Source organism: Leptodactylus fuscus, chromosome 3 (genome assembly GCF_031893055.1).
Source record: "Leptodactylus fuscus isolate aLepFus1 chromosome 3, aLepFus1.hap2, whole genome shotgun sequence".
NCBI lineage: Eukaryota > Metazoa > Chordata > Amphibia > Anura > Leptodactylidae > Leptodactylus > Leptodactylus fuscus.
This window is the reverse complement of record NC_134267.1, coordinates 140,741,269-140,753,567: the sequence shown is the minus strand read 5'-3', so window position 1 is coordinate 140,753,567 and position 12,299 is coordinate 140,741,269. Positions and strand designations below refer to the sequence as shown.

At 41.8% G+C, this 12,299-nt stretch overlaps 1 protein-coding gene across 7 annotated transcripts in view; it reads left to right on the top strand.

Annotated features, from left to right (window-relative positions):
- DLGAP2 (DLG associated protein 2) overlaps positions 1–12,299 on the top strand; it is a 748,630-nt gene that overhangs the window by 626,774 nt on the left and 109,557 nt on the right. For all 7 annotated transcript variants that reach the window (XM_075268420.1, XM_075268423.1, XM_075268426.1 and 4 more), the window contains one exon: positions 5,052–5,199. In XM_075268420.1, coding sequence (XP_075124521.1) covers positions 5,052–5,199 — 148 coding nt within the window. The remainder of the gene's footprint in view (positions 1–5,051; positions 5,200–12,299) is intronic.

The window sequence follows — 12,299 nt, the reverse complement described above, 5'->3', positions numbered from 1 at the left end:
GGATGGAGCAGTCTAGGTCGGCGTCTTGATCTAATGCTTGTTCAAGAACCTTTAGCTTGGCTAAGGCAGCTGCTTCCTCCCTTTCCATTTGGAGAATTTTTAGTTGAGCTTCTGTCTCTGCTTGCCTTTGCGCCATTTCTGCTTCCTTCTTCGCCATTTCAGCTTTTGCCTCTGCTTGCCTTTGCGCCATTTCTGCTTCCTTCTCAGCAAAGGACCGTCTGACACTGGCCTCCTCTGCGTCAGCACGGATCTCAATAAGCTTATCGTGTAATGCTGACCTTCTGGAACGAGAGGATCTGGAGGATGACAGCGTATGTTTGGATGAAGTAGACCGATGGGACCTTACTTCTTGTAGGTGTGCAATGCGGAGTTCTGCCTTATCTCTGGCGTTTTTCACTGCGGCATCTTTCGTTTGGAATAGGTTCTCCCTCTCAGTTAGCTCTGCTATAGCATCATCAAAATCAGCGTTACTCAGGAATGTGACGTATTTTGCAGACAGTCGCTGATGGCGTTCATAGGCGGCAGATAAGCGGTTTAGTGTGGTGACCAATTTTGCTGCGTCACTGTCATGGCGTGAGAGCGCTGCTATATAGTGTTCAGTTCTTCGCCATAATTCATCAAGATTATCACAGAACTCTTCTTTAGTTATTTCAAAGTTCTCTCTAATCTTTTGCGTGGGTTTACTGACACGTTTTAATCGCTCAATTTGTACATCCTGAAACATGGAGTCTGTTTCCTGCACATCTGAGTCCCTGATAGCAGGATGCACTGTCCCAGATGCAGTGACAGGGGAATCCACATAGCTCCTTGTGGACATGGTGCCTTTGTGTGGAAAATGTCAATAAAGATGGCGCTGCCCCTTATTTCACTGTGGTGAGGAGAACATGTGCTCAAGATGGAGGACAGCTTTGAGCTCACCTGCAGGCTGTGTGGCGTGCTGCAGATTATGCTGTATTCTCACTGTGCTTGCTTGCAGGCTGTCTGTAGATCCTGCAGGAGCTGCAGATATAGCTTGTTTTAACTAGAAAGCTGTGTTTTGACTATTCTGCCACAGATGCATGTTAGAGAAATCTCTGAAGATGTGAGATTGTAATTCCCGTATGTAAGCTAATGGCAGATAGCAGAACGCGCTGACATTTCATTCCCTGCGTTCCCAGGTTGCATGTGGAGAGATGCAATGGAGTTGCTTCAGGTAGTTTATTTGTCTTTACCTTGAGAGATGATATGCCATACGGTCAAAACACAATTCCTTTCTCAGTTATACAAGATGGTTGCTCAGTGGTTACAGACTGAATAACACATAACCAGGAAGAAGATGCAACAAGAAGGGAGGAGTAACAGAAACAGAGAATTATGGGAGAAAACTACTTAAAGAGCCCTGCACACAATATCAATGTCTATGCACCAGCATTGCACAATATATGTAAAAACACTGTATGAAAGTCAAACAACCAAGAATGAATGATACAATATGAACAAGAATCATTACTTCAGCAATACCCCTGCTGTAACAGCATACCTTCTCATTCAAAGAGTTTTCTGTATTTTCATGACTATGAAAATTGTAGATTCAGCTAAGTAAACATATACCATGAATAGGTACAATCTCTGGTGTAGTTAAGTGAAAAATTACAAAAAACCACCAGGTAAACAAGTTTAAGCAAAAATAGAAAAAGGTTTTATTACATAAAATCCACATATAACAATACAACATATAACATACAAAATATATAGAAAAAATGGAGGAGGCAACTGAGTTACCCAATAAATAGGAGTGAGAATGGGAAAGGTGGAAAGTATGCCCATAAAAGATAAATGAATATATTTAGCAGGATCATAGGCCCAAAGATATATATAGAGCAGTGGATATATAACAAATGTAGCGTAACAAGACTAAATATGTAGCTATAATAGCAGAAATGACATGCCACAATTGTAACCCTCCTACAGAGATATGGTAAACATATAGGCCCATGAGTGATGCAAAAAATACTTTACTGCAATGGTATTAGCATACAGACCGTGTAGGCCACAAGGCCAAATGTCCCAGACCACTCCACACCCGACGCGCGTTTCGCCCGCTAGGGCTTTGTCCCTTGACAAAGCCCTAGCGGGCGAAACGCGCGTCGGGTGTGGAGTGGTCTGGGACATTTGGCCTTGTGGCCTACACGGTCTGTATGCTAATACCATTGCAGTAAAGTATTTTTTGCATCACTCATGGGCCTATATGTTTACCATATCTCTGTAGGAGGGTTACAATTGTGGCATGTCATTTCTGCTATTATAGCTACATATTTAGTCTTGTTACGCTACATTTGTTATATATCCACTGCTCTATATATATCTTTGGGCCTATGATCCTGCTAAATATATTCATTTATCTTTTATGGGCATACTTTCCACCTTTCCCATTCTCACTCCTATTTATTGGGTAACTCAGTTGCCTCCTCCATTTTTTCTATATATTTTGTATGTTATATGTTGTATTGTTATATGTGGATTTTATGTAATAAAACCTTTTTCTATTTTTGCTTAAACTTGTTTACCTGGTGGTTTTTTGTAAATTGTAGATTCACACTGAAGGCATCAAAACTATGAATTAACACATGTGGAATTATATACTTAACAAAAAAAGTGTGAAACAAATGAAAATGTCTTATATTCTAAGTTCTTCAAAGTAGCCACCTTTTGCTTTGATTCCTTCTTTGCACACTCTTGGCATTCTCTTGATAAGCTGCAAGAGGTAGTCACCAGAAATGGTCTTCCAACAGTCTTGAAGGAGTTCCCAGAGATGCTTAGCACTTGTTGGCCCTTTTGCCTTCAGTCTGCGGTCCAGCTCATCCAAAACCATCTCGATTGGGTTCTGGCCTGGTGACTGTGGAGGCCAGGTCATCTGGCGTAGCACCCCACCACTCTCCTTCTTGGTCAAATAGCCCTTACTTAGCCTGGATGTTTGTTTGGGGTCATTGTCCTGTTGAAAAATAAATGATGGTCCACCTAAACGCAAACCGAATGGAATAGCATGCCACTGCAAGATGCTCTGGTAGCCATGCTGGTTCAGTATGTCTTCAATTTTGAATAAATCCCCAACAGTGTCACCAGCAAAGCACCCTGACACAATCAGACCTCCTCCTCCATGCTTCATGGTGGGAACCAGGCATGCAGAGTCCATCCATTCACCTTTTCTGCGTCGCACGAAGACACAGTGGTTGGAACCAAAGATCTCAAATTTGGACTCATCAGACCAAAGCGCAGAGTTCCACTGGTCTAATGTCCATTCCTTGTGTTCTTTAGTCCAAACAAGTCTCTTCTGCTTGTTGCCTGTCCTTAGCAGTGGTTTTCTAGCAGCTATTTTACCATGAAGGCCTGCTGCACAAAGTCTCCTCTTAACAGTTGTTGTAGAGATGTGTCTGCTGCTAGAACTCTGTGTGGCATTGACCTGGTCTCTAATCTGAGCTGCTGTTAACCTGTGATTTCTGAGGCTGGTGACTCGGTGACTCGGATGAACCTCCGCAGCAGAGGTGACTCTAGTTTTCCTTTCCTGGGACGGTCCTCATGTGAGACAGTTTCTTTGTAGCTCTTGATGGTTTTTGTAACTGCACTTGGGGACACTTTCAAAGTTTTCCCAATTGTTCAGACTGACTGACCTTCATTTCATTTTTCTTTACTTAGCTGCTTTTTTTCTTGCGATAATACAAATTCTAACAGTCTATTCAGTAGGACTATCAGCTGTGTATCCACCTGATTTGTGCACAACACAACTAATGATGCCAACCCCATTTATAAGGCAAGAAATCCCACTTATTAAACCTGACAGGGCACACCTGTGAAGTGAAAACCATTTCCGGTGACTACCTGTCAGGATACGGAGTCGCCGCGGTCTCCTTGCTGCGCGGTGTCTCCCTGGGAGACGTGTTAGGAGTTCTATTGGGTGTGCTTAGGTCATTAAGGGTTAATCTTTTCCTTGCCTTCAGTCTCCATGTCATTAGCCATCAGGTGTGTTCTCTGCTGCTATTTAAACCCCACCCAGGCATGGATCCTTGCCAGCCATTCACTTTGTGGTTCCTGGTCCCCCTGCTCAGTCTGTTTCCCTGTCTGTTTGTATTCGGTCTGTTCCTTGGTTATATACCCGGCTTGTATTTTTTACTATCTCTTGTCTTTTGATTCGGTACCTTTATTATATCTCCTGGCTTGACCTCTTGCTCGTCTGACCTCGCCTTCTCTTCTGTGTCTTGCTGGGACTTGTGGTCCTCCCTGGTTCCATGCTGTTTAGTCTTTTGTTTTGCATTGCAGTTACACTGTGCTTTCTATTTAGGTGTGACCCCGTGACTACAGTCCCTAGGACTTTCAGGGCCTCCTCTCCCCTTATCCTAGCCGCCGGATAGAAGTGTCAGGAGCCTTGTTATGCCCACTTCAATTAGGAAGTGCATTGGTCTGCCTCATCTCAGATATTACAGCATAGTTATAGCTGCAGGGCCTACGACCCCTTTTGTCATTAGTTGCACAGTGTTGCTTTCCCAGCTGTGTCACTTTGCACTGCCTGACCCTGACTCCAATCCTTACACTACCTCTTGAAGCTCATCAAGAGAATGCCAAGGGTGTGCAAAGCAGTAATCAAAGCAAAAGGTGGCTACTTCGAAGAACCTAGAATATAAGACATATTTTAAGTTGTTTCATACTTTTTTGTTAAGTATATAATTCCACATGTGTTAATTCATAGTTTTGATGCCTTCAGTGTGAATCTACAATTTTCATAGTCATGAAAATACAGAAAACTCTTTGAATGAGAAGGTGTGACCAAACTTTTGATCTGCACTGTATGACATATTGTATCTGTATATATGAACAATCACATGTCATTTATCATCCTGTCTGCATTCTGTGATAATATAGATGAAAAGTCTCTGTTTACTGAGCTAAATTGTATATCCAGTAAATGACTGCTCTAGTAACTGTTTCCAACACCTAGGAAAAGATAAATGGAATATGTGACTGATCTGCATAAACTTGTGTAATGTTTTCATAAATTTTTTCTCTTTTATGCTATGTAGCCAGAGCTACCTACAAGCAGCAAGTGAAATGGCGGCCGGGCAAGTTCTGGACCCTTCAGGGAATTACAACTCTCCAAAGTTTCGTTCGAGGAACCAGAGTTACATGAGAGCGGTCAGCACTCTAAGCCAAGCCAGCTGTGTCAGTCAGGTTAGAGATTTAGTCTTTTTGGAGTCTTTAATAATCTTTCCTTTTAACAGTACTCTAGCCATAATAATTTAACATCTCCAATATAGCCAAATAGCCAAATTTCAATTCCTGCATTTTCATATTTAAGCAAAGCGGAGTGGGAAGGTATTCACCCTTTATTATGCAGTTCTTTCTCTTAATATATTTGGCTAGTAGTAACTCTACTAATCATCTACACAATGAAACGCTCCGTTCCCATGGAGTAACGCGCTGCTCATTCTGACACGTAAACACGTGTCAGAGTGAGCACAGTAAAACAGAATCCCATTGACTTCAATGGGTTCGGGCTTACGCGCGCTACCCACTGAACTCAATGGGAGGCTTTTTTACCTATTGCTTTCAATGTGATACGCGCGTATTTCCCAAATAGTGCAATGATAGCCACAACCACAATAAAGAGTGCAAGGTAGTTTCCTAAATAATGACTTTAAAGGGGTTGTCCAGGGGACATAAAAAAAATAGTTGGATGCTTTGCAATTTATACAAATTCTCAAAAGTTCCATTTTTGCATTTGTTTGGCACAGGCAGGGAGTTTCCTCCCCCTCCTTGTGTTAGTAGTGTGCTTGAAGGGAGCTGGCAAATTTTATGTCCTTGAACAACCCCATTAGACAATGGCCTCACAGTGCAAAAACTCTGTGGCAAAAACCGCAATATTTTACAGTACCTGCAAATTGGATGGGATTCTGGCTAAGACCATCCACATATTGCTGAAAAAAAATCTGCAGTAAACATGCTGCGGTTTCAAAAACCATTGCATTTTTGTAAATCCCAAAATGTCAATGATACCTACGGAAACCTGCAGAAGCAAAAATTTTCTGAGAAAGCCGCTGTACAAAATATTGTTATGCGATTCTGCTGCAGTCTTTTCCACAGTAGTTTTTGGGTTCAGGCCACTACGGGGGGCCTTAACCGTAAAGCAAAGCTTAAACTTATTTGGGCTGTTGCCTGACATAAATATAAAAATACTGTATATTGAGGTTAAAGCCCTGTGTAGCGAGCTGTGGAAAAAAAATGCTGCAGAAAATACTTCAGCAAAAATGTATCACAGTTTTTCTGCAGAGTTTTTCAAGGAAAGTCGTCAGAGTTTTCCTCTGTGGACTTTTTGCACCTGTTATACTTACATGGAAAATGTCAGCTTTTTTGTAGGTATAATTTACATGCAAGCATTTTTTAAATCACAGTTTTTCCGTAGCAGATTTTTTTCTGCAATGTGTGGATGGGATTTAGCCAGAATCCCATCCTCTTTGCTGGTAATGTAAAATGTTTTTAACGCGGCATTTGAACCATGGCCAAAACACTGAGATTTGGCAATGTGAGGCCCCAGCCTATAATCAAATTATAGGATTTGCTATTAAATTACAATGGAAACTCCATTCAATGGTGATTTCTTTCTAAACCGAGAAAATAGAAACATTTTGTTCTTTTGGTAAAATCAATCGGTGTGAAGAGTAAGATTCAATGAGAAGGTTAAATTCTACACAGAAAACAGAATTGACTAAAGAAATATAAAATAATAATGTCATCCAGTTATTTCCTTTTCTTTATTTTTTGGACTGTTAATAATTTATATGTTTGAGTTCTTGGCTGTGACAAAATACACTGTGTCCTGCTGAACCTACTGTTGAATCAAAGCTGCCAACTAAAAGAAGAAATTGTTAGAATATGAATGGACACAGTAGAAAACCTTTCCCCGTCACAAACTGGATGTGAACCTTTGTAAAAGCCAACCATTTACGCGGTTGAACAATGATAGGTGATAGAAAAATAGAGTTTGAAAAAAATGTAAGCAGTATTCAGATCTAGATTATATTTCAAGTTTTCTGTTAGTAAATTAAATTATTTTAGTTTACAATACATCCAGAGGCTGAAAATCTGTATTGAGCCATCTAGTTGTGATAGACTAGGCGAGCATCCATTTTTATTTCAGTAGGCTCTCGCTCCAGCTTAGGTGGCCTCTGGCTCCAGTTTAGATCCTGAGAGATAAACTACCCTACCAAGCATTCTGAAATTCAGAAAGCCGGATAACAAATTTTGGGAGAAATGAAGCTTCCACATGCATATTAGATTGTAGCCAGCTGACATTTATCTTATGTGTATGTCCAGCAAAATACTTCTCTTAGATATGCCTTAGCTAAATGTGCTTAGCCTCAACCAGAACTCCAGTCCCTACACCAAAATCATTTTTTACCATACAGTTAATATTCCCTTACATTAGTCATGTAGTCTAGTCCGTGCAGTAGTTAACTTATCTTACCCATATCCTGCCCCAAATTATTTAATTCTGCTGCTGCCATTGAATCTGCAGTTTAATTACATACATACAGGGGCGTAACTACCGTGGTAGCAGCAGTAGCAGCTGCCACAGGGCCCGGGCCATTAGGGGGCCCGGTGACAGCCGCTACAGCTGCGGTTTTTTTCAATAGGCAGTTACGGGCCCTATTCACTTGCCGATCCTGGCTGGGCCGGGATTGGCAAGTGACACCGCGGGCCCCACAGAGGCTATCATTATACTCGGGGGTCTTTGCAGACCCCCGAGTATAATGACCGGCGGATCGGGAGAGGTAATAAACATAAAAAACTGTTACTTACCTCTCCGCGATCCTGCCAGGCCTCCGTCCTACTGCTGTCTGACGTCTCTGACGTCACATGAACCCGGCATGCTTCCCGGGTCATGTGACGTCCGACGTCATTAACGAAGGACGCGAGAGGAGGACAGTACAGCACAGGAGCCGGGGAACAGGTAAGAAGCAACAGTGGGGGTTTTTTTTAATGTTTTTATTCCCGATTTAGTCTCCGATTATTATACTCTGGGGTCTGAAAAGACCCCAGAGTATAATAATTGTTTATGGGTGTCCACAGAGGGACACTATTGGGGTTAACACTGTGTGTGCAGGGGACACTATAGGGGTTAACACTGTGTGTGCAGGGGACACTATAGGGGTTAACACTGTGTGTGCAGGGGACACTATAGGGGTTAACACTGTGTGTGCAGGGGACACTATAGGGGTTAACACTGTGTGTGCAGGGGACACTATAGGGGTTAACACTGTGTGTGCAGGGGACACTATAGGGGTTAACACTGTGTGTGCAGGGGACACTATAGGGGTTAACACTGTGTGTGCAGGGGACACTATAGGGGTTAACACTGTGTGCAGGGGACACTATAGGGGTTAACACTGTGTGTGCAGGGGACACTATAGGGGTTAACACTGTGTGTGCAGGGGACACTATAGGGGTTAACACTGTGTGTGCAGGGGACACTATAGGGGTTAACACTGTGTGTGCAGGGGACACTATAGGGGTTAACACTGTGTGTGCAGGGGACACTATAGGGGTTAACACTGTGTGTGCAGGGGACACTATAGGGGTTAACACTGTGTGTGCAGGGGACACTATAGGGGTTAACACTGTGTGTGCAGGGGACACTATAGGGGTTAACACTGTGTGTGCAGGGGACACTATAGGGGTTAACACTGTGTGTGCAGGGGACACTATAGGGGTTAACACTGTGTGTGCAGGGGACACTATAGGGGTTAACACTGTGTGTGCAGGGGACACTATAGGGGTTAACACTGTGTGTGCAGGGGACACTATAGGGGTTAACACTGTGTGTGCAGGGGACACTATAGGGGTTAACACTGTGTGTGCAGGGGACACTATAGGGGTTAACACTGTGTGTGCAGGGGACACTATAGGGGTTAACACTGTGTGTGCAGGGGACACTATAGGGGTTAACACTGTGTGTGCAGGGGACACTATAGGGGTTAACACTGTGTGTGCAGGGGACACTATAGGGGTTAACACTGTGTGTGCAGGGGACACTATAGGGGTTAACACTGTGTGTGCAGGGGACACTATAGGGGTTAACACTGTGTGTGCAGGGGACACTATAGGGGTTAACACTGTGTGTGCAGGGGACACTATAGGGGTTAACACTGTGTGTGCAGGGGACACTATAGGGGTTAACACTGTGTGTGCAGGGGACACTATAGGGGTTAACACTGTGTGTGCAGGGGACACTATAGGGGTTAACACTGTGTGTGCAGGGGACACTATAGGGGTTAACACTGTGTGTGCAGGGGACACTATTGGGGTTAATACTGTGTGTGCAGGGGACACTATTGGGGTTAATACTGTGTGCAGGGGCAAGTAAGTAAGGGACATAATAGAGTGCGGAGGAGGGGGTCAGTCGAGGTCTTCGGCGTCAGTTGGGATTGGGGGGGGGGGGGGCCCATGTCAAAAGTTCGCCACGGGGCCCCGCCATTCCTAGTTACGCCACTGCATACATACCAACCCACTCATATTGTAGCCAATGCCTCCATGAATTGGCTACCTTGAGGGTCTATTCACACAGAGGAAAATGGTGCTTTATTTGCCGCTGAATTTTCCACTAGTGGAATTTTGCTAGTGGAAAAAAGCTAGCAGAACCCACTGAAATCAATGAGAGGCTTTTTTTTCAGCGCTGAAAATTCTGCGTCCGTGTGAATGGACCCTGAAGGTGCTGTACCTATGACAGCATCGTGCCATTGCCATGACATACCCCATCATGCCAACATCATCAGGAATTTATGCAGTGAGTGAAAGTGTAAAGTGAGACTGTTCAGGGTCAGTCTTATTTGTAAAGTATAAGTATAGATTGCACCAAAGGCAAGGAGCTACAGATTCAGTACATATGACCATTGCGCTAGTAAGAAAAGACCAGAACGTGTATGTTATATGGAAATATATAAGGGCATTGATACAGTTGAGCAGGGGATTAGGAAAAGACAGAAGAAAAGGTAGATACCAACATGTTGTGAAAATACAGCTTTTTTTCGTTGCAGATTTTGGTGTGGTTTTTCTGAGCCAAAGCCAAGAATGGTTACAAAAGGAATTGGAAATTTGTAGGAAATTCTAATATATTTTACCTTCTTCACAATCCGTTCCTGGCTTTGGCTCAGAAAAAAAAAAAAAAAAAAAAACCTTTAAAATTTGCAACAAAAGAAGATGTGTTTCTGCTATATGTGGCATCCGGCTACAGGTGTTTTCCTATGTGTTATATATCCAGATTTCACCTCTGGGGCCCATATCTTTGTCAACCTGTGGTTACTGTGACTCACTCCATTCACCAGTAGAAGTTCTGCAAACAACCGAGCACACTTCCTTTTAAACTTTCTGGATCTCCTATGAATGGAGAGGGCAATGCATGTATGGCAACTTCTCCATTCACATATGTACATTACACAAATTGTCTAAACATCTTCTTTTTGTCCTCTAAATGTGCATGTTCCATTTTGTTTAATATGTAATTTTTTGTCTCCTGGGAGGTAACTGAAGGTTACTGCAATAGTCAGCCTAAACCACAGCTATCTATACAAGGTATAGTGTAATCTGGGGAGTGCCGTTCCACTTGAAAAATCAATATGACCTTTTGAAATCATTATTGAAAACAACTGAAAAGACAAATATTTAGCATCAAGCGTAATTGTTCATAAAAGATACAGAGGCGTGCTGGACTATTAGTATAGAATAAAATGCTTTACAGCCATTAGACAGAAATTTCCAGGGGACAGAACCTGGGATCTGAACTGTAGACAAGAACCTTAAAGTTGTAAACAACTAAATTGACAGGTCTGTTTCTAAAAGAATCCTCCAGATAATGAAGTTACATATTAGAGCGAATACTGGAGATGTGTTTAGCAAAATACTAAAGATTTCAATTACATTTCTATGGCCCAGTACTTTATGAAATGTAGATTGTTAATACATCTTTAAGCCTATAAATAGTTCCCTTTTATGAGTGAAAAACAAAAACATAGATCTACCAGAATACCAGGAAGCATAGATCATTTACTTAAACAACTGTATACACAGAGCCAAAGAACATGGCTATATTTGGGAGCCATAAGCACTCCATATGCAGACATGTGATGTCTCCATAAGGCAACTTGTTGTCTTTTAGAGGTAAAGAATGGATAGAGAATTTCCTATAGTATGGTATCCATGATATTAAAAAAAAAAAAAAAGTCTGTGTGCCTCCATATAGAATTGGAGAGACATGGAGATATATTAATGGGCCACATGTCATGAATTCATACTGCCCAGATCTTTGATATTATGATACATATTAGGCATTACACAGGCCATACTCGATAAATATATGTGGGCTGAACCCGGTGATTTTGGCCTAACCATCTATCCATCTGATGTGCATTATCCCTCCTATCTCTCATAAATGTCAGGGGGTGAAAGATCAGGCTGTTGGATCTCAACATGTTGAATTTGTTCACAGGAGATGCAACAGATATCTAACATGTATACTAGCATTAATCTCTATGTTATACACATGTATTTCCCATTTAGGCTGGATTCACACTACCATTGAATTCCGTTATGAAGGTGTCCGTAAAAAAAAAAAAAAAAAAAAAAAAAAAAAGAAAAGAAAGAAACGGACACCTATTATAACAGACATTAACGGACACTAACTGATGTTAATGTGTCCGTTATTTTAACTGATCCATTTAATGGATCGATTTTTATATACTGTCCGTTTTTGTTTTTTATTTTGGTTTGTATATGCTTTCTGAGCATGCGCAGAAAAAAAACGGACACAAAATAACGGACAGTAACTGATGGCTATCAGCTACTGTCCGTTATAAGGCCGTTTCCTATAGACTTCAATGTTAAAAAAAAAAAATAACAGACACTTGCTGTCCGTTTTTTTTTTAATGGACATGGGTGTAAACAGACACTTAATGGACACAAATTAAATTCCAATTGAAATTAATGCAAATTGTAACAGATTTGTGACGGTTCAGCTAGTGTCCATTGCTAAAATTTTGTAACAGACAATAACTACGGACACTGCTGACAGTCACCAATGGTAGTGTGAATGCCCCCTTAGAAAGACATGGGATAAATTTTAGAATTGTAGCAAAGTATTAGAACACATACATTATATACTGTTATGATATTACGTATAATTCCTCAATCATTTCACGGACCTGGTTGTTAATACAGTGTTTCAACACCAGCATATCACAGTAAGGGCAGAAAAGTAATAGCCCTAAACAATATTGCTG